This window comes from Triticum urartu, chromosome 3, assembly GCF_003073215.2.
Source record: "Triticum urartu cultivar G1812 chromosome 3, Tu2.1, whole genome shotgun sequence".
NCBI lineage: Eukaryota > Viridiplantae > Streptophyta > Magnoliopsida > Poales > Poaceae > Triticum > Triticum urartu.
Window position 1 is genome coordinate 702,200,168 of NC_053024.1, and position 25,480 is coordinate 702,225,647.

The 25,480-nt window shown below is 43.9% G+C and overlaps 1 protein-coding gene across 34 annotated transcripts; it reads left to right on the forward strand.

Annotated features, from left to right (window-relative positions):
* Positions 1–17,498: 17,498 nt before the first annotated feature.
* LOC125546026 lies at positions 17,499–25,374 on the forward strand. 34 transcript variants are annotated; one of them, XM_048710131.1, is made up of 9 exons: positions 17,500–18,237; positions 18,335–18,445; positions 18,526–18,794; positions 19,384–19,460; positions 20,259–20,326; positions 20,652–20,698; positions 21,114–21,163; positions 21,341–21,521; positions 23,270–24,795. In XM_048710131.1, exons 1-4 carry the CDS (start codon positions 17,761–17,763, stop codon positions 19,454–19,456), a joined length of 930 nt encoding a protein of 309 aa, XP_048566088.1. In that variant the 5' UTR covers positions 17,500–17,760; the 3' UTR covers positions 19,457–19,460; positions 20,259–20,326; positions 20,652–20,698; positions 21,114–21,163; positions 21,341–21,521; positions 23,270–24,795. The 34 variants fall into 34 exon arrangements, with proteins under 34 accessions (XP_048566097.1, XP_048566088.1, XP_048566078.1 ...); XM_048710121.1 differs by adding an exon at positions 24,802–25,374 and having other exon boundaries at positions 19,384–21,163; positions 23,270–23,342; positions 23,948–24,008; XM_048710117.1 differs by having other exon boundaries at positions 19,384–20,326; positions 20,652–20,766.
* The last annotated feature ends 106 nt before the right edge of the window (positions 25,375–25,480 follow it).

Here is a 25,480-nt window from a genome sequence, read left to right on the forward strand (position 1 = left end):
CGTTATCAACGACATCCAATGTCCATGGTCAGGAAACCGTAACCATCTATTGATCAACGAGCTAGTCAACTAGAGGCTTACTAGGGACATGTTGTTGTCTATGTATCCACACATGTATCTGAGTTTCCTATCAATACAATTCTAGCATGGATAAGAAATGATTATCATGAACAAGGAAATATAATAATAACCAATTTATTATTGCCTCTAGGGAATATTTCCAACAGTCTCCCACTTGCACTAGAGTCAATAATCTAGTTCACATCGCCATGTGATTAACACTCACAGGTCACATCGCCATGTGACCAACATCCAAGAGTCTACTAGACTCAATGATCTAGTTCACATCACTATGTGATAAACACTCAAAGAGTTCTGGGTTTGATCATGTTATGCTTGTGAGAGAGGTTGTAGTCAACGGGTCTTGCCATATTCAGATCCCTATGTATTTCGCAAAACTTTATATCGTAGATGCTGCTACCACGTTCCACTTGGAGCTATTCCAAATTGTTGCTCCATTATACGTATCCGGTATCTCTACTCAGAGCTATCTGGATAGGTGTTAAGCTTGCATCGACGTAACTCTTTACGTCGAACTCTTTATCACCTCCATAGCCGAGAAACATTTCCTTATTCCTCTAAGGATAATTTTGACCGCTATCTGGTGGTCCAGTCCTAGATCACCTTTGTACCCTCTTGCCAGACATGTGGCAAGGCACACATCAGGTGCGGTACTCAGCATGGCATACTGTATAGAGCCTATGACAAGAGCATAGGGGACGACCTTCGTCCTTGCTCTTTCTTCTGCCGTGGTCAATCTTTGAGTCTTACTCAACTTCACACCTTACAACTCAGGTAAGAACCCCTTCTTTGACTGATCTATTTTGAACTCCTTCAAAAACATGTCAAGGTGTGCGTTCTTTGAAAGTATCATCAGGCGTCTTGATCTATCTCTATAGATCTTGATGCCAAATATGTAAGCAGCTTTATCCAGGTCTTCCTTTGAAAATCACTCTTCAAACAAACGTTTATGCTTTCCAGAAATTCTACATTATTTCGGATCAACAATATGTCATCCACATATACTTATCAGAAATGTTGTAGTGCTCCCACTCACTTTCTTGTAAATACAAGTTTCTAACAAACATTGTATAAACCTAAAAGCTTTAATCACTCCATCAAAGCATATATTCCGATTCCGAGATGCTCGCTCTAGTTCATAGAAGGATTGTTGGAGCCAGCATACCTTTTAGCATCCTTAGGATTGACAAAACCTTTTATTGTATCACATACAATTTTTCTTACAAAAACTGATAAGAAAACTTGTTTTGACATCCATCTGTAAGATTTCATAATCGAAAAATACAGCTAATGCTAACATGATTCCGACGGACTTAAGCATCGCTACGGGTGAGAAATTCTCATCGTAGTCAACTCCTTGAACTTATGAAAAGATTCGTTCCCATAAGTCGAGCTTCATAGACGGTAACATTACCACCCACGTCCGTATTCTTCTTAAAGATCCATTTATCTCAATGGTTTGCCGATCATCGGGCAAGTCCACCAAAGTCCATACTTTGTTTTGATACATGGATCCTATCTCGGATTTCATGGCTTCTAACCATCTGTCGGAATACGGGCCCACCATCGCTTCTCCATAGCTCGTAGGTTCATTGTTGTTTAACAACATGATATCTAAGACAGGATTACCGTACCACTCAGGAGTAGTACATATCCTTGTCGACCTCCGAGGTTCGATAGCAACTTGATACGAAGCTTCATGATCACTATCATTAACTTCCTCTTCAACAGACGTAGGCGCCACAGAAAACATTTTTCTGTGTTGCATCACTCTCTGGTTGAAGTAAAGGTTCGACAACCTCATCAAGTTCTATCTTCCTCCCACTCAATTCTTTCGAGAGAAACTCCTTCTCGAGAAAGGACCCATTCTTAGCGACAAACAATTTTCCCTCGGATCTGAGATAGAAGGTATACCCTACTTTCACCTTTGGGTATCCTATGAAGATGTGTTTGTCCGCTTTGGGTTCGAGCTTCTCCGGCTGAAGCCTTAAGCATCGCAGCCCCAAACATTAAGAAACGACAACTTTGGTTTCTTACCAAACCAATGTTCATACAACGTCGTCTCAACGGACTTAGATGGTGTCCTATCTAAAGTGAATGCAGTTGTCTCTAACGCATAACCTCAAAATGAAAACGGTAGATTGATAAGAGACATCATAGATCGCACCATATCTCATAGTGTTCGATTACGACGTCTGGACACACCATTACCTTGTGGTGTTCCAGGTGGCTTCGACTGTGAAACAATTCCACAATGTCTTATTGCCAAACTCATAACTCAGAAAATCCCCTTTTGATCAGATCGTAGGAACATGATCTTATTGTTATGATGATTCTTAACTTCATTCTGAAATCGCTTGAACTTTTCAAACATTTCAGACTTGTGCTTCATTAAGTAGATATACCTATATCTACCCAAATCGTCAGTGAAGATGAGAAAATAGTGATATCCACCGCACGCTTCAATTCTCATTGGATCACACGTATCAGCATGCATGATTTCCAACAAGTCACTTGCCCGTTTCATTGTACCTGAAAACGGGGTCTTAGTCATCCTGCCCATGAGGCATGGCTCGCATGTGTCAAGTGATTCAAAATCAAGTGACTCCAAACATCCATCGATATGGAGTTTCTCATGCATCTTACGCCAATATGACCTAAGCGGCAGTGCCACAAGAAAGTGGTACTATCATTATTAACTCTACATCTTTTGGCGTGAACATGTGTATCACCATGACCGAGATTCAATGAACCATTCACATATGGTGCATGACCATGAAAGGTATCATTCATGTAAACAGAATAACCATTATTCTCTAACTTAAATGAATGACCGTATTGCAATGAACATGATCTAATCATATTCATGCTCAACGTAGACACCTGATAACATTTATCTAGGTTCAATACTAATCCCGAAGGCAGATGGAGCGTGCGATGGTGATCTCATCAACTTTGGAAACACTTCCAACACACATCGTCACCTCGCCCTCGGCCAGTCTCCGTTTAGTCCATAGCTTTTGCTTCAAGTCACCAATAATAGCAACTGAACCGGTATCCAATACCCAGGTGCTACCAGGAGTACTAGTGAGGTACACATTAATAACACGTATAAATTTTGTTGAAGTTGTCAGCCTTCTTATCTACCATGTATTTGGGGTAATTCCGCTACCAGTGATCGTTCCCTTTACAATAGAAGCACTTAGTCTCGGGTTTGGGTTCAACATTGGGTTCCTTCACTGGAGCTGCAACTGGTTTGCCATCCATGAAGTTTCCCTTCTAGCCCTTGCCCTTCTTGAAACCAGTGGTCTTGTTAAACCATCAACACTTGATGCTCCTTCTTGATTTCTACCTTTTGCGGTCTTAAGCACCGCGAACAGCTCTGGGATTAACTCCATCCCTTGCATGTCATAGTTCATCACGAAGATCTAGTAGCTTAGTGATAGTGTCTAGAGAACTCTACCAATCACTATCTTATCTGGAAGTTTAACTCCCACTTGATTTAAGTGATTGTAGCACCCAGACATTCTGAGGACATGCTCACTAGCTGAGCTATTCTCCTCCATCTTGTTGGCAAAAGAACTTGTCAGAGGTCTCACACCTCTCAACACGGGCATGAGCCTGAAATCCCAATTTCAGCTCTTGGAACATATGTTCTATGGTGTTCAAAACGTCATTGGAATCCCGATTCTAAGCCATAAAGTATGGTGCACTAAACTATCATCTAGTCATCAGGATGTGTCTGTCAAGTGTTCACAACATCCACAGACGACGTTGTAGGGGTTTGCACATCGAGCGGTGCATCAATGACGTAAGCCTTCTGTGTAGCAGTGAGGACACTCCTCGGACTACGGACCTAGTCCGCATCATTGCTTACAATATCTTCCAACTTAATCTTTCTCTAGGAACGTATTGAAACAGGGAGCTACAACGTGAGCTATTTATCTACAACATATTTGCAAAGACAATTTAGACTATGTTCATGATAATTGAGTTCATCTAATCAAATTATTTAATGAACTCCCACTCATATATACATCCCTCTAGTCATCTAAGTGAAACATGATCCGAATCGACTAGGCCATGTCCGATCATCACGTGAGACGGACTAGTCATCATCGGTGAACATCTACATGTTGATCGTATCTTCTATACAACTCATGCTCGACCTTTCGGTCTTCCGTGTTCCGAGGCCATGTCTGTACATGCTAGGCTCGTCAAGTCAACCTAAGTGTATTGCGTGTGTAAATCTGGCTTACACCCGTTGTATTCGAACGTTAGAATCTATCACACCCGATCATCACGTGGTGCTTCGAAACGATGAACCTTCGCAACGGTGCACAGTTAGGGGGAACACTTTTCTTGAAATTTTAGTGAGGGATCATCTTATTTAAGCTACCGTCGTTCTAAGCAAATAAGATGTAAAACATGATAAACATCACATGCAATCAAATAGTGACATGATATGGCCAATATCATTTTGCTCCTCTTGATCTCCATCTTCGGGGCTCCATGATCATCGTTGTCACCGGCATGACACCATGATCTCCATCATCATGATCTCCATCATCGTGTCTTCTTGAAGTTGTCTCGTCATCTATTACTTCTACTACTATGGCTAACGCTTTAGCAATAAAGTAAAGTAATTACATGACGTTTATGTTGACATGCAGGTCATAAATAAATTAAGACAACTCCTATGGCTCCTGCCGGTTGTCATACTCATCAACATGCAAGTCGTGATTCCTATTACAAGAACATGACCAATCTCATACATCACATATATCATTCATCACATCCTTTTGGCCATATCACATCACAAGGCATATGCTGCAAAAACAAGTTAGACGTCCTCTAATTGTTGTTGCAAGTTTTTACGTGGCTGCTATAGGTTTCTAGCAAGAACGTTTCTTACCTACGCGAAAACCACAACGTGATATGCCAATTTCTATTTACCCTTCATAAGGACCCTTTTCATCGAATCCGATCCGACTAAAGTGGGAGAGACAGACACCCGCTAGCCAACTTATGCAACTAGTGCATGTCAGTCGGTGGAACCAGTCTCACGTAAGAGTACGTGTAAGGTCGGTCCGGGCCGCTTCATCCCACGATGCCGCCGAATCAAGATAAGACTAGTAACGGAAAGCAAATTAACAAAATCGACGCCCACAACAACTTGTGTTCTACTCGTGCATAGAAACTACGTATAGACCTAGCTCATGATGCCACTGTTGGGGAACGTAGCAGAAATTCAAAATTTTCTACGCATCACCAAGATCAATCTATGGAGTAATCTAGCAACGAGGGAAGGAGAGTGCATCTACATACCCTTGTAGATCGCTAAGCGGAAGCGTTCAAGTGAACGGGGTTGATGGAGTCGTACTCGTCGTGATCCAAATCACCGATGATCCTAGTGCCGAACGGGCGGCACCTCCGTGTTCAACACACGTACAGCCCGGTGACGTCTCCTACGCCTTGATCCAGCAAGGGGAGAAGGAGAGGTTGGGGAAGACTCCATCCAGCAGCAGCACGACGGCGTGGTGGTGGTGGAGGAGCGCGGGACTCCAGCAGGGCTTTGCCAAGCACTACGAGAGACGAGGAGGGAGAGGGGTAGGGCTGTGCCAACAGGGAGATTGAATCGCGTGTTTTGGGCAGCCCCAAACCTCAAGTATATATAGGGGGAGGGGAGGGGCTGAGCCCCCACCTAGGGTTCCCTCCCTAGGGGTGGCGGCAGCCCCTAGAACCCATCTGGGTGGCGGCCACAAGGGGGAGAGGGGGAGGCGCACCTGGGGTGGGCCTTAGGGCCCATCTGCCCTAGGGTTTGCCCCCTTCCCCTCTTGGAGGCGCCTTGGGCCTTGGTGGGAGGCGCCCCAGCCCACCTCGGGGCTGGTCCCTTCCCACTATTGGCCCATGTAGGCCTCCGGGGCTGGTGGCCCCACCTGGTGGACCCCCGGACCCCTCCGGTGGTCCCGGTACACTACTAGTGATGCCCGGAACAATTTCGGTGGCCAAAACCATACTTCCCATATATAAATCTTTACATCCGGACCATTCCGGAACTCCTCGTGGCGTCCGGGATCTCATCCGGGACTCCGAACAACATTCGGTAACCGCATACATACTTCCCTATAACCCTAGCGTCATCGAACCTTAAGTGTGCAGACCCTACGGGTTTGGGAGTCATGCAGACATGACCGAGAAAACTCTCCGGTCAATAACCAACAGCGGGATCTGGATACCCATGTTGGCTCCCACATGCTCCACGATGATCTCATCGGATGAACCACGATGTCAAGGACTTAATCAATCCCGTATACAATTCCCTTTGTCTAGCGGTACGATACTTGCCCGAGATTCGATCGTCGGTATCCTGATACCTTGTTCAATCTCGTTACCGGCAAGTCTCTTTACTCGTTCCGTAACACATCATCCCATGATCAACTCCTTGATCACATTGTGCACATTATGATGATGTCCTACCGAGTGGGCCCAGAGATACCTCTCCGTTTACACGGAGTGACAAATCGCGGTCTCGATTCGTGCCAACCCAACAGACACTTTCGGAGATACCTGTAGTGTACCTTTATAGCCACCCAGTTACGTTGTGACGTTTGGCACACCCAAAGCACTCCTATGGTATCCGGGAGTTGCACAATCTCATGGTTTAAGGAAATGGCACTTGACATTAGAAAAGCTTTAGCATACGAACTACACGATCTTTGTGCTAGACTTAGGATTGGGTCTTGTCCATCACATCATTCTCCTAATGATGTGATCCCGTTATCAACGACATCCAATGTCCATGGTCAGGAAACCGTAACCATCTATTGATCAACGAGCTAGTCAACTAGAGGCTTACTAGGGACATGTTGTTGTCTATGTATCCACACATGTATCTGAGTTTCCTATCAATACAATTCTAGAATGGATAATAAATGATGATCATGAACAAGGAAATATAATAATAACCAATTTATTATTGCCTCTAGGGCATATTTCCAACAGTAGCGCCGCAAATAGAGATTGAATTCATTGATATCAAAATTGTGATTCTCATGTCATAGATGTGTGTTTGCTGTCTCCCATTCTATAACATACGACTCTAGTCTAATTAGCCAGTCAGCGGTTGTCCTGGTCATGCCCTTCCTTGTCGTCCTAAAATTGTGGTCTGTGTTCAACAATTACCTAAAGCTTCGAATGGAGTATTATGAAAGATAATGCAACATTGAAAAACTAGTTAATACCTGTGGATGTGTGCTGGCACCAGGTTCTCTATAGGGGGAGGCAGCTCCAACTGCAGAAGACCAAATTGCCTCATAACCCTCTGTTGTGCCATCTCCTCGACGAAGACATCGAATATGATCTTTGATTTTGTCATCCAGTAATCTCGGTCCCTTGTGCATAGCACACACAGACCACCAGGGTATCTCGCTTGTATGGCTGCTTCCGTGTAGGGCTGCCAGATGACCCCGGTGTACGCATCGAACTGCTCATTCAATGTTGTGTATGCCTTCTTGGTCTGATCACTAGCAAAGCGTCTCTGCAGAAAACAAAAGTTAGTAGCCGCTAGCATTGAACTATCTCTTGTGCAGAAAAAAGTTGCATTAAACTATAACACGGTGCATACCTCGCGACGTGTCCAACACAGACCGAAAGTAGGCATGTCGATGCCGTCAGCATCAAACATGGCGTCTATAGGCTCACGAACACGTACGTCTGGTCGTCCTATAGAGAACCTCTCCCATGACCATAGTTGTAGGAATAGAGGGCATCCAAGAAGGGCTGGCTTTCTCGATGTAAGCTGACAACTGTTGCACATACCTCGGTATGTAGCCGCTAAGACCGCTGAACCCCAACTCCTCTGTCTGATCTGATCCGCCGTCTGAGCGCTCGCTATCTCGAGTGCCATAGGGATGTAGAGCGCGTTAATAGTGGTGACATGGTTCTCTGTGAACATCACCTTGCCGAAAAGCCACATTAAGTAGGCCTCCAGGCTCCGAGTGATCTGTTCCGCAGTCAATGACGCCTGGAAGTTTTGGATCTGCATTAAGCAAAGAGAAAGTTTTAGTTAGCCGCAGTTATTTTCTGTAAAACCATATGCACGATAACTTGAAGATAAGAGGTTGGGGAAATTACCCGGAAATTGAGCAACCACTCATACTTAGGTCCGTGATGCTCCCATAGTTTGTATTGGAATCTATAAAATGACTTATATTTAGGAACGGAGGAAGTATTTACTTACCATGATGTTGTCCACTATATTTTCAATTGTGAGTACTCCATAAAACCATGTCTATTGATTTCCTGATGAACATATCGATATTCAAATTTTATTTAAAAAATATTTTAAATAATTCCTGGGGCAGTGCGGAGAGTTAATTGCAAGAGTATTTTTAATTATTAAACGTCGAACCACAAGAGTCCTGGAGTCGTATATTGAGCCTAATGCTAGGTAAGCCTGGTTCACGAAGAGAAAGCCAAGGGACCATAGTCAGATTTTTTTTTCAAAAGTAGCACGTTTTTTATAGCAATTTCGGAAACTAGCAGTGTCGATACGTTATTTGCAAAACTAGCAGCCCGTCGGTCAACGGTTGGCCGAAGTGGACCTTTTCGGCCTGCGGAAGCCCGAAGTGACGTCTTCGGTTAAGCCAGGCCGAAGTGTGCGCGAACTGGGCCGAAGACGGGCCTCTTCGGCTAGCCAGCGACCGAAGTGGTCTTCAGCTAACCAGTGGCCGAAGAGTTACGGATAAGGCCCGAACGAGTCTTCTTTCTCCTCTCGCTGTTCTTGCTCTCTCTCTCTCGTTCCTCTCTGTACATCGCCCCCCCTCGCTGATCTCTTCGTTTCTCCACCTATTTTCGAATCCAAAGCACAGAAACGGTAGATCGTAGCCATCTCCACCGGCCTACGGTCATTTTTTCCCAATGGGATAGCTATTTGTGCGTACAAGTGAGGTGGAGTCATGATGGGGTGAGGAGGAGGAGAAGCCATGGTGGGCTGAGGAGGAGGAGGAGGCGGTTTGGCTGGTGAGGAGGAGGTGCAGCTTCGTGCCGCCGAGGGGGTGGCGTTGGTGTTGTCTGTTGGTGCAAGTTCTTCGTGAGGTGGCCACACGCGTCGAAGGTATAATCACGCGTCACATTTTATTAGTGTTAATTGGTTTGTGTTGGCATTTTAGCGGATAGTTAGTGTAGCCGGTAACAATTTGTTCATTGCGATTAATTAGAAGGTGGCAATGTCTGACAGGTGAAAATGTCTGTATCAGTAAATTTGACTGTTTACTATGGCCCTGGTAATGTTCGATATAATGAGTTGGGAGTTGATCTTAGCGAGTTTAAAAATGGCATCATGACACTTTCAGACCCGGACAGAGTGGACATTAGACAGTTGAAGCACTGGTTGACTACTAGTTTTGGGTTGGATTCTGAAGTATGTTCCGTCAGTATTCATGCATTGTGGACCAAATCCTGTAAAAATGCCAAGTGGGAGTTGATGCCGATAGATAGGAGCCAGCATTGGTTGACCCTGTTAAGTCGTTGCCAAGACCGAAGAATCCACCCATATGTCCTAGTGCAGCCAGTGGCAAAGGAGGAGAATGCCGTACAACTCCATGTGGGGTATGAACCCGGCCAGGGTAGTCGAGTTGCTAACGAGATTCATTTATCCGGGTCACAGCCACCGGATGTGGATCCTAGCCAAACCGAGAAGGAGTCAGACTACATGTTGGACAATGTATGTGGTCATGATACTAGGCATAATATTCAGTCAATAATATTAGCTGGTTCTGGTGTTGCTGATGGGGATGAGGAAGGCGATGAAATGCAGAGGGTGATGGAGGAAGAGGACGAGGATGGATATGCGGAGGATCTGGATTCTGAAAATTCTGAGGATGAAGTGGAGGTACCGATTCCTTCTGCATGGAATCAGGACATATCCACCGGCCTTACTGTGAACGATGGCCATGAGACTCCATGGCAATATAATCTGAACCAAGTCCAGATAGGGGCTATGTTTGATACAAAGAAAAAATTGAAGTATGCAGTGATAAAGTGGGCTATGTCTACTCAGAGGGTTTTCCGGACAGACAGATCGAACCCAACAAACTATACCGTGAAGTGTGTTGAAACAGGTTGTCCTGCAAAGGTGCACGGGCACGTGCCGAAGTATAACATCCACTGGGTTGTCACGAATGTGGTCCCACATAATTGTGTGAGGACAAACTTGTTGGTTCGTCATCCAAACCTGACTTCAACTCTCATTGCGCAACTCATGTATACTGAGATAGTGGAGAAAAAAGATATGGAAGCAAAACACATCCAGACAGCAGTGAAGGTCAGATGGAATTATAACATTCGTTATGGGAAGGCTTGGAGGGCTAAGCAGAAGGCTATGGAGGAAAGGTTTGGGACGTTCTTTGACTCATATGATAATGTTGTCCGTCTCCTGGATGTATTGAAGGAGAGGAATCCCGGCACTTATGTTAACGTACAACATACAAGGTTGCTGAGTATACCAGGTTTCAAGGTGTTGAAACGAGTATTCTTCTCTTTCGCTATGTGCATTGAAGCTTTCCGGCATTGTCCTCCTGTGATGTTTGTGGATGGTACATTCCTGACTGGTTAGTACAAAGGGCAAATCCTGACTGCCATTGGTGTGGATGGAAACAATCAAATCATTCCACTTGCCATGGCATTTGTGGAGGGTGAGAACTTTCTGAGCTGGGTGTGGTTCTTTCGGCAAGTGAAAATTGCCATCGTGAAGGATCGACCAAACGTGTGTGTCATTCATGATAAAGGCATGCTGGTATATTGAAGGCTGTGAAGACACTATGGAATCCAACAGTAGACGAACCAACACCTTGGAGGGACTTTGCAGAGCCGGTGGTGCATGCGCCATCTTGGGGCTAACTTTTTCTCACAGTTTCAAGAACAAGCGGTTGATGAACTTGTTTAAAAAATTGTGCAAGCAGAACCAGGAGCGTAAATAACCAATTTATTTGGTCAAAACTTGATGAGTTTACTAAGAAGCAGGTCCGTGCCAGGAAGAAAATGGAAAAGACCAACAACAATTAGCAACACTCATGGCGGAGCTAGAGGAGCCAGTTGGTCTTTGTGACTTGCCAGCAATTGACCCTCCTAATACTAAGAGAAAGAAGGGGAGGGCAATAAAGAATTTTTCTGAGTGGATAGAGAAAGAGCCTCCAGTGAATTGGTCTTTGCTGCATGACACCCATGGAGCTAGGTATGGCCACATGACAACCAACCTTGTAGAGGTGTATAACTTTGTACTCAGAGGGAATAGAGCATTGCCACTCACAACTATTGTGGAGGCTGTATTCCATGGCACTTTGAGATATTTCAGAGACCGACACGAGTTAGCAAAGAAGCATATTATAGATAATCAGAACACACCTTACTGTAGCCGTGTCATGGAGTATATGGCAGAGAAGATAGAGAAAGCAAAGAAGCACACTGTGAGACTCGTAGGTAATCAGGAAAGGAGGTATGAGGTTCAGCTACCTACCGATGGTTTTGGTTCTGCGAATGAGGTGAAGACGCATGAGGTAAAAATTGGAACGGAATTTTATCCAACGTGTGAGTGTACATGCAACAAACCAAAGTTGTTGCACCTGCCTTGCTCACATGTGTTGGCTGCCTGTGGCCAGATTGAGTTGGCTGCCATCTCCTTTGTGTCGCCATACTACTTAAAAGAGGCTGTACTGAACACATGGACCGGTGAGATGACAGGGTTTAGAGTCGTTGGCAATTTCAACAAGGTTAACGACGGTGAGAGAGTATACATCCCGGATCCAGAACTTCGGCGAACAAGCAGGGGTCGACGTAAGGCCCGTCGAATCCGAAACGATATGGACCAATCTGAAGCTGGTGGAGCAACCAGACAATGTTTTCTATGCGCGGCTTATGGGCATAGGATGAAATATTGTCCTGACCTGAACAAAGATGGTGCTTCCACATCGACGAGTGCTTCCACATCGACGGCTGCAACAACAGGAGCAAGAGGCAGACGTGGTCGTGGCAGTCGAGGCCGAAGGGGAGGACGAGGAAGGAATAACTCACAATCTATATAATGTGGGGGAGAATGTTTTAATTTGTAATATCGTCTGGACTATGTTTTATTTTGCAATGTCTGAACTATGTATTAATTTGTAATGTCGACTGGACTATGTTTTACTTTGTATGTCCGAACTATGTATTAATTTGTAATGTCGACTGGACTATGTTTTACTTTGTATGTCCGAACTATGTATTAATTTGCAATGTCTGGACTATGTTTTGATTGCAGATATGTCTTTGTATCCGTTGCTTAATGGTACGATTGATAGAGGTCATCAGGCTGCACTTATGCAAGGGGGCAAGAAATTAGACGTTTTGGTCACTCGCACCCCGAAGACTAACTGGATGATACACCCTTCATGGGTTGATAGGTATTGATACATATAGTGCCTTACATGTTTGACATAGGTATTGAAACATATAATTACTTACTTTTCATGCTACATTCTCTTTTTTGTAGGTTAAGTTGGGCTGGACTTCTACCCTTGGCACGGCTGGTTGAGGGTACGTTGGAAGAGTGGGTTGACCATCCGAACTTGGATGAGGAAGGTGAACCAATGCAGTTGAAAAAGAGGCAAGTGGAACGATTCTCTTACGACAGGTCACTCCTTACTTGCTTAGTAGATAGATGGAGACCAGAGACACATACCTTTCACTTTCCCTGGGGAGAGATGACGCCTACTTTACAGGATGTCTCCTACTTGTTGGGATTACCTTTGGCCGGTGATGCCATAGGTCCTTTAGAGGCAGAACCTGGCTGGCTTGCAAATATGCAGGCCCGTTTTCTAGCTGTGGTGCCAACTGCTACGGGCTTAAACGATGATCCTCACGGGCCACGTTTTAGGTGGTTGAGCCAGTTTCAGGTAACCTTCGTGGCCACATGACTATGTTTTTTTAGTTACCAATAGTACATAGTTCACACAATCGTATGTTTTCTATGTAGATTGTCTCATTAGGATACCCTGCAGTAGATTTGTCAGACGCACAGATTGATCGATCCCTAGAGGCATATATTCTATGGTTGTTCGGCAAGACGATGTTCACGGAGAACCACGTGACCACTGTTGATGCACGACTCATCGGTATTGCACGAGAGATAGCTGACGCACGTTGCCCTGCGGATATTGTCCAGAGGAGTTTTGGTTCTGCCGTGTTAGCAGCTACGTACATAGGCTTGTGCAAAGGTTGCTTGTTGAAGTCTAGAAAGTCAGGTCTGGTTGGATGTCCACTATTGTTGCAGCTCTGGTCATATGAGAGATTCCCTATTGGATGACCCTATGTCTCCATTGACACACCGTTTGGGTTGGAGGACATAGCAGGGGCTTACGTGCCTGCTATCGGCGACTTGCCTACTATGGGATCTGTTTGGGCACGGAGAGAGGTACTTTTAAATTATGTAATTCCTTCAATTATTTTTGCCGTGCAATAGTATTACTAATGTAAATTTGTTGTCATGTACAGAGACAGTTTGCACATACCTAGGTGAAGGGCTGCTACCCGTCCTTCACGGTGCAGTTTGATAGTTTGCACGAGGATCAAGTTATCTGGGAGCCCTACTCGTATCAGACTATAACATCCAGGTATCCAGTTGGGATCTCTGCCTTATGCACTAGAGATCGGCACTACTGGATGACCAAGGCCAAGTTGGTGTTCGACGTGACGGTTGAGGAGATGGCTCTTCATAGGGTGATGAGACAGTTTGGTCTATGTCAAGAGCCTGCAATTCCAGATATTCCACGGATACCAGACCATGTTCACAAGTAAGTAATAATATTAAAGTTGTCAGCACTACATTCAGAATATATCTAACCATGCAACGCGCATGTCAATCTCAGGTACAGCCGCGTAGGAGGAAACAAGTCCATGGCTGTTTGGCTTCAGAGCATTAGCCCTTATGTTCAAGAATGGACTACGGCACCGACAAATATCTGGAATGAGGTTCGGCCCTTTGACTGGGACAAGTTTGGGTTGTATTTACAAACTTACCGGCATACAACGAGGATCTACTTGGTTCCATCAGCTGCTCCTGATCAGATTGAAGCCCCTCTCACCAGCGATATGTACCCAACTACCTCTGTTGTGGGAATGAGACACCACACGGTACGTGTCATGCTTCTCATATGTGTAGTTCTATCATAACCTTATCATATACAATGGGTTAACTCTTCATGTGCAGAGTGACTTGACAGTCCAGGCGCGAGAGGAGGTTTCCGCTTTAATGCGGCAGGTTGAGAGGGGGGATACTATCCCACAGCCAGAGCACCTCTCATGGTTGAGGCGTATGGATGAGAAGTTAAGAGGGATTTACGCATCACTTACATGTAGGTGATCTACGGATGTTGTCGTTCCTCGTCCGGCACATCGTCCCCCATGTCCCTCTGTCCATCGTTCAGAACCACGACACTCTGTGTAGCGTTCAGAACCACGACACTCCGTGCAGCAACCACGCCTCTCTGTGCATCAGCCATCTCCTTCACAACCAGGGAGCTCTTCATGGAATCAGCCATCGCCTTCTCAACCAGGGACCTCTTCCTGGTCTCATCAAATGGAACTAGGTAACACTACTTTGTACATTCTTTTCAACATTGTAGGTTCGCAAATTAATTTTACCCGTTTTACTATATTGTGGTAGGCAACCGGTCGCAACAATTCATGCATTCAGTGCAATCACTGATACTTAGTGGTGCTGGATGTGGATTAGAGGGCTATGGCGATGACGATGACCAAGCTGAAAACACTTATGACTTCTCGCACACGGTGTTTCACACTCCACCACCACCACCGTCGCAGGAGACACAGACAGTGACAGACGAGGTTATCCATGGTCGTGGTTATCGTGAGCATCGTCCACCGCCTCAGCGCTTATCGCCTTCCGGTCCTCGCCCGAGGAAGATCCAGATTCGTCGTCGACCCCCGCAGTGATATGATTATCTATGTATGAGTCATTATCTATGTTAGTTTCAGACTATTCGCATATGTGAGTCAGTATTTATGTATGAGACATGCTTCATGTATGTGTTACTATTGCACTTGCTTCTATCTGATCAGGAGACATATATCGTTTTATGTATGCGAGAGACATATTACTATTAATTCGCATTGTTATTCCAGTTACATTTCCAAAGAGACTACAACCGATAATTAAGATACAAACACATCTAAATTAAACGGTGCAGTTGAACTTAATAAATACAGCTTACATACTACAAAATGAAATTAAGGTAGAACATAATGCCCTACTTGTTGAGGTACAACTGGAATACAGCTTACATACTACATGAAGTCATCATCGTCATCCTCCGTTGATGCAGAACTCTTGCCCTTCGACAATGCAGAACTCTTGCCCTTCGTGGATGCAGAACTCTTGCCCTTCGACGATGCAGAACTCTTGCCCTTCGTGGATGCAGAACTCTTGCCCTTCCACGATGCAGAACTCTTGCCCTTCGACGATGCGGAACTCCTCGCTCTCCTCAGTCCATAAAAATGGATGCTTTTCTGCAGTCCTTCTAAAAGTTTCACTCTTCGGCTCCACTACCTTCTTCCACCTTTCATTCAACCTAAGAAGTTCTTTACGTACCTCCTCATAGGTCCTTTCAGGCCACCCAGACCTACGTAATTGGTGAGCCAACTCATTCATTATGGTGTCACTACCGGTGAGTTCTTCCCATGGAACTATCCTATTGTCCATCCTAAAATCGGTAGCTAGCCTCAGAAGAGTGCTGCTCATCTCAGGGTGAAAACTACGATCGAAAGGATAATGGGACATCTCGACTACACTGGACTGCTTATTCACCTCCGGGTCAAGGGGGTTTTATAGGTAGAGAGGAGAGAAAATGGCGGGAAAGAACGACTGGGGTATGGAGGGAAAGAGTTGGCGGGAACATATGGCGGGAAAGGGTTGGCGGGAAACGGGTGGCGGGAACATATGGCGGGAAAGGGTTGGCGGGAAACGGGTGGCGTGAACATATGGCGGGAAAGGGTTGGCGGGAACATATGAAGGGGAAAGAGTTGGCGGGAAAATATTTACGGAAAGGGCTGTGCAATTTTTTTTCGTTGCAAAATGGTTACACAACATTCATAAGTCATAATAAAAAAAACCCTTTTCGGCCTACAGTAAGCAGAAGAGCGCGACCATGCAACTTCGGTCAACCGTTCATGCCAAAAGGTGGGGCCCGGGTACTCTTCGGCCTACGGTTGACCAAAGAGTGCTCTTCGGCCTATGGGAGGCTGAAGAGTCCTTTTCGGCCTAGTTGGGGCACACTTCGGCTAACGGGAGGCAGAAGTGCCCTCTTCGGTCAACGGCTTGCCGAAGAGCCACTCTTCGGCCAATGGGAGGCCGACGGGGTGCTAGTTTTGCAAATTACTTGTTAGCACTGCTAATTTCCAAAATTGCTGTAAAAAACATGCTAGTTTTGAAAAAAATTCCTACTATGCACTGATTATGCATTGCCAAATACTAGCATAGTAAGATGTAAAATGCATATGTAGTTATTATACTGCAATCATTCACCATAAGACTACACTAGTAGGCTCAATACAACCACGATGCATGCCTGAGGTACAACTCAACACAAGGTCCTGCTAGCATTGACACACATAAATTTCAAATAAGTCATGTGGGAATACTACAAGATTCCTGTGATGTAAAGCCAGAAATCACTAATTTTGTCCTTACTGTTTAAGCCATGACGTAAATGTGCTCTGCAGCCTCTCTGAGGAACGCACAACCCATAGTTTCAGGAAATCTTTGGCTACCTGCATCCACTGCACTTTCCTCATCTGCTCCTGATGCATCTGACGAAGTGTCTTACTACTCTTGTTCCTACCTTGTCGTGTGGCGGCTCTGCGTGCTCTATGAATTCTTGCTGTGCTTGTCTTCTCCACACATAGGTGTGCACTGCCATGGTTGGACCTCCATATTATCTGATACGTCGCAGTCTCGGTGTTATGGTGAAGATAATCTATCGCCTTGGGCAGCAATATCTCATCAAGTTGGTCCGGATGAACATTTGCATGTGTGAGATGTTGCTTCTCTCCATCAATCACCTCTATCGCAGAGCCCGCGCCGGTGGACTTGGGGTTCTCCAGAGAATCATGAGGCATGAACAGGATTCCCAGCTTCAGAAGTGGAGTATTCTCCAGAGAAGAAACATCATATCCCGCAGTGGATCTCTGTAGGTTCTTATAATTGAGTAGAGATATTTGACGCTGCAAAAACACTCCACACACTGGTTCTGGAAATTAAAACCATTCAGCTGCGCATCAGGGGCGAGCGCTGGCGATGTCCACGTCGGCAACAGTACGAGACAAAAAAAAGGATTTATCCCCTTCGCTTTTTATATTCTAAGAAAAAGAGAAGAGGAGAAAATCGCTTCAGCCCCTTCTCTGCCCTCCGCCTCGTCCTCCTCTTCGGCGCCGCCACCCCATCCAGCGGTGTCGCCTCTCCTTCCCGGTATGTGAGCCGCCGCCTCGCCGCCTCGCCGCCGCCCCTCCTCCTCCTCCTTATCTTCCGCCGTCTCGCCGCTGCAGTCGTCCCCGTGAGCAAGCTATCTAGGCTAGGGTTCATCGGAAAGAAAGGAAAAAAAATCCCCATTCCCTCCGCCGTCTCCTATGCCCTGCTGCCCGCCTACTCTTCCTCTCCACAGCATCGTGTTTATCCTCGACGCAGAAGGACAGTGCGGACTGCAGAGACGCCCTGCCGCCGCTCCTTTTTGTAGGGACGGGGGTGGGGACGGGGGGTCGTCGTGTGAGTCGGATGGGGAATGGGGCCTGGGGGCGGAAGTTCCGTCGGATGGTGGCGGTCGTCGCCTTGGAGGGCGCAGGGGGAGGCGTGCTGCTCGCGTCGCTCACGGAGCTCTACGAAGCGCTCTCATTCTGCACGTAGGACCCCGCGGGGCTACTTTCCCGCCGAGTCCGCCACGCGAGCGCTCGTGCGGCTGGCGACCCGAGATGCTGCTCGCCGTGCGCGCCATCACCTACCTCTACGACGCCATGCCGTGCACCGCTGACACCGTCGTCCGCCACCGCTTGCTCCCCGTGCTCTGCTCCCGGCTCCTCGCGATCGAGTACCTTGATGTGGCCGAGCAGGTAACCGAGCAGCCCTCAAAAACAAACCAGACCATCTCATTGACCTGAACGAAGCGCTTTATGTGGTCAATCACGCTTCTTCTGTTTGTATGAGCAGTGCTTGCAAGCGTTTGAGAAGATATCACTGCGGCAGCCGGCACAGTGCTTGCAGGCAGGCATGATAACTGTTGTGCTGGTATACATGGACTTTGTCTCTGCAAGTATTCAGGTTAGAATTGCAGAAATTCGATCTTTTGGTGCCAAGAATCTACTGCATTCGCTAATTGGGTGAGTGCTTGGATGGTTCAGAGGGTTGTTGTCTCAGCTGTTGCAAATGCCTGCAAGAAGGTCCCCGCAGATTGCTCCCAATTTGTGATGGACTCGGTCCCAATGCTGTGTAATCTACTGCAGTCTGAGGAGAAGATGGTATTGTTACCCACTAATTTAACCGAGCTTGCTTGTATTAGGCATGTACATAGTGCTCTGCTAAAGGCAAAGGAGAGGTTGACAATGCAGACAAGGAGAAGTAGTGTCATGGATCTGCATGGAAGTGTCATCGAGGGATGTCTGGTGTCAAGGTGAGCTTCTGTCGGTCCTTCTCCCCCCTTCACTTCTAATCTGCATCACTCTCTCTCCCTTTATTCCCATATCTGCAAAGATCGCACTGTTTCATAGTGTGTGCATATTTGATATCATTCCCACTATTGTTACCATGTTGATCTTTTTTAATTAATTAAGAGGACTGTATGCACTATGTAAGCGTATAAATGGTTTTTCTCCTATCGTTTTTGTTTATATGATAATAGGTTCTGCAATTTTGGAGTTAACAAATGTGCTTAGGTATCTGTATATTGGTCACTCCCCGGTCATTGCTGATTGTTTTCTGTCATTAGTAACCATAGTTGTACACACTGAGAATTAGTTCTGTAGTGCATATTTGTGTTGATATGCTGTACATATTGAGTTCATCGTCCAAGCACCTGTTGTGGAAAGAGAGAAAAAGGCAGGAACTCCCAAGGATGCATGTACAGTAGTATTCTTTTGGTTGACAAGTTCATGCATGGTTAATTATTAATTCATTCATAATTTGTTAACTTGATGTATAGGTTTTCACCAATTACAGCTGGGTCTGACTGCTAATTGCATCGTCACGATACTTCACCACAGAGCACCAGGTCGAGGACTCCTTGGAAAAATACCTTTACCTCACGCTACCCAAGGACAGCTACCCGAATGCTAAGAAGGTAACACCTCTCTCCGGCATTGAATTTATTCAGAAGTGTTCGGCTGCAATAATTACCACGGTTTGCTTGCTAAACAAATATGATAATGCTCCTTTATTAGTACAAATTTTCATGCATCCATACATGCATTAGATGCAGATAGTAGTATACTAAAGTAAATTTTCATACTAACTACGAGCTTCACTGTGATAAGAGATCAAGTATTCAGGCTCTGTCTTTTTATTTGCTAGATGCAGACTCTTAACTATGCCACTTGATCCACTCTGGAACCACACCAAACGGTAATACTTGATGAATATATAGGTTCCTAGGTTTAATATGCCATCTGTTGCTTGACACCGCACCTATACTAATTGGCATCACATAATCCTTCAAGTTCTTATGTGATCTACAACATCCTTGTTTATACAAAACTCTGATTCACAATATAAAAGTGTAACTCTTAATTTAGGAATTACTCACCTCACCATCAGTGTTGATGAATTGACAAGATGACTAGCTCTCTAGATTACTTTCCTTTATATTACAGATTCAAAGTTGTTGGTCCCAATGTCTTGTTGATTAGAAGGGACAATACAAATTACTGATACACCTCACTGGTGACATTACTTTGTGTTCAGAACTGATACATACAGTAGAATGCACAGAGCTACTCTGTTGCTTTCCATTTTGTGTGTGATAATGTAGCATGTTAATTTGGATCTCCAAGACACCCATGCTCTCTTTTCTTCTCTCTAATATCTAATTTCAAGTGTCTTTCCTTTCCTCTTCCATTGCCTAATTGGAGTGATGTTGTAGCATGTTATTGCAATGCCACTGAAGAGAGTAAAATTGCAGGGTGATACATGAGAGCATGTATATAATTGGTAAGATCAAGCTTTTTACAGCTTAAACTGAATTAAACTTGTTGATATGGCGATAGGGTGTCCACTATACATGATTGTTGATTAATTTTTTATATAAACTTCTTCCAATTTGTTCCACTATGGATATGGATCTCTTCTCTATGAAGTCCTTTTTGTAGCTTGGTCTTTTTTGTTTGTGATGCAACTTAAGACCATCCTGACATATTGGCTTATATTGCCATTTTTTCTGAAAGACACGTGATCAGGTCTTAGGGTATAGTGTTATCATAATTTCAGATTACCAATCCCAGTCTTGGAATTTGTAGATTGGGTGGTTCATGTGCAGGTACATCAACAAGAAGTTCAGCAATAAGTACAGCGCGACGATCGTAGGTGCAAATCGATGACCGGCTCTTCACGTTACAAGTTCTTCATTCTTTCGATTTTCACTAGCTCAATTTGTAAGTAGATTCGAATTTTGTCTCGAAGAATAAAGAATAATCTTTTTTGATTGGGGATCCTGTTGTGGGAGAAATGACTATGTTTTGCACATCATTTTATCGGTTATGAAGTATTTCTCGTGCTGTATTTACGTTGTCATTTATGGATAATGCAAGGAGCAGTTAATCTACATCAGGTAAAGAACATCTGAAGTCATTGCTTTCTAAAAAAAATTGGTGACTAATAAAAAATGGAGCTTCCAAAATCATTGAGGCGGTGTTTTAGCAATCTATTCTAGGAAACTAACCTAGATTTCTATTGAGGCGGTGAATACTGACTGATTCAGTATACATGGTTGTTTTTGCAGGCTGAATTCACTCTTGACGAGCTCATGTAAGGCGACCATGAAATCAGAAGGTGAGCTAAAAAATCCTCTTCTCTGTTATTGTTCCAAATTGCCCAGTATGCGTAAATGTAGCATCTATAGCAAAGCAAGTATACCATAATAATAATGTCCTACTCATGTGCTCATTGTATATGGATGAAACGATAAACCACTTTCCAGTTTGCTCATAGATCTCTCACCCACAGCAGGCCATGGAGCTTTGGAAGAGCCAAAACAGATATGTGATGATGCTAGAAGGGTGGGAATTTGAAGATGCTACCCTCTGGAACATGAATTCTACAGAGGCAGAAATAGTAAGGTCTGGTCATGGTGATGGCTCAATCATCTCCAGTGAGCCCTGCAGGGCCATGTCAAGGACAACACAAGTAGGTAAGTGTTTGAAGCCTTTTTCTGCTACAGGTGAGATTCAGTTTGCTGTTGGCTGCAATTGCTTATAGATTGGTGTATTTTGTTGTGGGTTAAATAGTGGTAGTAAGATCATAATATACTAATGGGCTCCTATAATCCCAAAGTGCATTGGCCAACAGATAGATATTTTACATGATCTTCTAGATGTGCTTCATTTTTGCCATCGGAAATGATTGCTGGCAAAGTGCAAATATGATAATTTTGCTGCTGGAACGATTTTAGAGACCTGACTATGCGGTTCAGAGCAGTAACAATGTCGTGTTATCCACTCTTTTCATGGAACGGTTTTCAGAACTTTTTGAAGCCGTGAGCGATCAACCTTCATGATATTGTTGGGTGCATGAAATATATTTCTTTCTATTTGTCGAATTGAGAATTTCTTGCCAATTATCTGCGATGGTGTGCGTGGTGCTGCAACCATTTTAATAGACTGAAACTATTGCCTTTTCTTTTATTCTACCTTTTCCCTTAAAGATCTCTGATGTAGCCGCATTTGTGCATTACTGAATTAGAGGTCTGTCGGAACATGTTATCAAGCCTTTTATTTACTGAATTACCAGTGATATGCGAAGGCACCAGACAAATGTGGATCCAAACTGATACGGTATATAGATGGAAACTCTTATTGAAATATAAGAACAGAAAGAGATGAACTGAAAATGAAGTTCAGGTTTTCTTATTTCTTGCTTCTCATCCACCCTCGCACTAGCCTCCATAATCTTCTTAGTGGCAGGTTTATTTATCACTTTGAGTAGCGGAGTTCAAATGGCAGGTAAGTTCTTGTAGATAAGATATAGGAGAAATGGTAGGTGCAGCCCGCCTAGGTATAATTGCAATAAAGGAAAAAAATAGCGCCCTACAGAAAATAGCATCGCCCTTGAAAATACGCTATTAGCGTACTATGGTGCGCTATATCATGCTATTAGCGAGGCATTGTACATTGATTTATTTAGCGAGACAATTCTCTACACGCTATAGCGTGCTATTAGCGGCGCTATAGCGCGCTATTTCTTTCGGTGCAATTGTATGATGTTAACCAGTCAATCTGTAAGCAAATTACTTACTTGAAGAACTATATTTGGTATTGTCCTTGTGCCAAATCTTGGGGTAACTATTGAAAGACTAGGTTGCAAGATTATTACTAGAAGTTGCAACAAAACAATCGTGTGTAATCTAGAAATACATTTGTACTGAAGTATTCTAACACACTGCATGATATAGGGGATGTAGTAGCCTCGTGTGGGCCATAGCAAACTCTTGAAGGTGATAGATATGCACAAAGCGATGAGCTGCTTCATAGCATAATACACTATTAGAACAATATTTGGTACGGACAAATATAGAACTATGTTGGTGAGCGTATAAACAGCCGCCTCTTCTTGTCTCTTCTGTTTAGGTCAGATCATTGTGAGTTCGTATGTTTAATTAAATGCTGCCACATGCCAAATGATATGACTTTATAATCATATCACTATAAATAAAAATGGGTGGTATAAAATCTGGAGTTATATTAATGTCTATGTGCATGGGTCAGAGAAAGTATATTAATCATGCTAAGATAGTTGACTCTTTTATTAAAATTCAGTAAAACTGATGAGTGATCTGGGCTCCTTAGAGCCTGCTTGAGATGTTTTGGTTCTATAAAACAATTATAAAACATCAAACTAAATTATTGTATTGTTAAGATTTTTACTTGTGTACTGTTACAGCAAAATCTGGTCTTTCCTGATTGAAGTATGGGAAAAAGGAAGCGCTCAAATATGACGTTTATCAAATACCGAGGTCAGTCAGTTCCTGCTTTTTGTTGCCCTCTGTGTTTTAGTTATGATTTTGCATCCTGACGTGTTTGACAATATAGTTAGATTAATTATGCTCTCGGTCATGGTATATCTGACTGTAGGTGCTTTATGGTTTATGGATTAATGGCTCTAGAGATAACAAACTTGTTGATTGAATTTGGATCCGTAAATGTGAGTGATGAACAAAGACTACAAAGAAAGTAGTTTGACATTTGTAGTCTTATCGATCCATGAACATATAATTTTTCAGAGCTATTTTGTCGAATAAATAAAATTACATTTGGACTTTCATCATGTGTTTCTGATTTTTATTTGTTCAAGCCAAAATATTGGATGAACTCTGAGATTGTTACATGAATGATTTTATCGTATTTCTCTTTTGATCCGATATCATGAATCAACATCACCCTCTTGCTCAATAATGTTTAGATAATGGGAGTGTTTAATTGCATGCAGCAGTCGTATGCATAGTTCTGTAGCAAAATCACGGATATATTTATAGCACAACCCTTGCACACACACACCCCTCAGAATATATGAGAAATGGAGATCCTCATCTTTCATGCTTTGGTTGATGGAAAACAACAGAGATGGGGAAAATTATAGCACAACCCTTGCACACACACCCCTCCAGAATATATGAGAAATGGTATGTTCTTACCCTCATACAAGTATTCGATTTTTTCTCCTCCCAATATCATCTAAGCTATCATTTAGGGAATACACTTTAATGTTTTCTTTACTTGCTTTGTGGCAGCTGTTTCTTGTTTTGATTCCTTAGTCAGGAAACATGGTACAAATAATAAAGATGTTAATCTGTGAAAACAGAGTACTGACTTTCACACTAATGGAATGCTACCACAAATTGAGACCGGAACTGGGACAATCCAGACCAGTGGTTTATATTGTTGAATTACTAAATCCTTTCATAAGCAGCTGGTATGAGTTGTCAGTGGTTGTCAACAACTATGAAGTTCCTGTTAAGGCTACTACAAACGTGTGGAGGTGACTAGACCTCACTTCAGATAATATAGTCTCACATAGCTAATATAATATGGTACCTTTCTAAAGGAAAGATAGATTATTTTAAATCTGTTATTCTGTTGTACTCATTGGTTTGAGTATGGCTTTCTGGTACAATTTACAAAGCCAGTGTTCGTATCAACCTTGTGTCAAACCATTTACATCTTCTCAGCTTTATCACTTACAAGGAGTGATCACAGATTTTTATGATCTGTTATTATTTTGTACTTCCACCTAACTGCTTGTGAAGATTGATCGTTTCCTTAGTTACTTACCTTCATGTGTTTCATCTAGGATAGCTTTCGACCTTAGCTCAACTTTTCTCCAACTTAAAGCTTTATCTCCAAAGAATAAATGATATTTAGGCCTATTCCATATGCAACTTCATTTCGTTCTCACCTAAATCGAGTGCAATGCAGGAACACCTGTTGGGATCCAGTACTTTGGACAGCTTGAGGAGCATGGTTACTGGGGCAATGAGGTTAAACTGTACGAGCATCATGTCGATGCCCTGTTTGCCATGTTTTGGCGCAACAAGCCACACATCAGGTACTATGTATGCACCAACAACAAGACATTTCCCAGGCAAGGTCCGAGGATGGTAACTCCAAAAATGCATCCTTTCTTGCATATGCTCCCTCCGCTTCAAGGTCACCGCAAATCGCTGCCTTGCTCTCACCGTGTATCGCCTCTAGACGCACCATCAACAACAACAGAAGCCTCTCCTTTTGGACGCTGCAATGCCCTGCTTTTGAACAGCTAGCATATGTCTCCTTGGCGGATGTTTGCATAGTCGCAAAACTTTGACCAGTTGATGGTGATGGTGGGTCTCTTGTCCATTCCTAACATGATGTGACAATCGCCATGCACCACCTTGCTGTTGCATGCTTGATCTTCAACGCATCATCATAGGAGTGAATGTAGTCCTCGAGGTTTTCTTTGGTGTAGAGGACCTGAAAATAATACATGAGAAAGGAAGGAATTGAGAGGGATGCACCGTGTTATGCATATATGCTGTTGCCATGCCTCTAAGATTATCACCTATCAGCTTCAACTGCACATGTTTATATCTATACTAAGACTCTTATCTATCTTTGT

Coding starts and splice junctions, on each gene's coding strand:
- LOC125546026 (XM_048710132.1), top strand. CDS start 17,761: ATGCCCTGCTGCCCGCCTACTCTTCCTCTCCACAGCATCGTGTTTATC. Junction 18,238..18,334: donor ACCTTGATGTGGCCGAGCAG/GTAACCGAGCAG, acceptor TTGTATGAGCAG/TGCTTGCAAGCGTTTGAGAA. Junction 18,446..18,525: donor TTGTCTCTGCAAGTATTCAG/GTTAGAATTGCA, acceptor TGGATGGTTCAG/AGGGTTGTTGTCTCAGCTGT.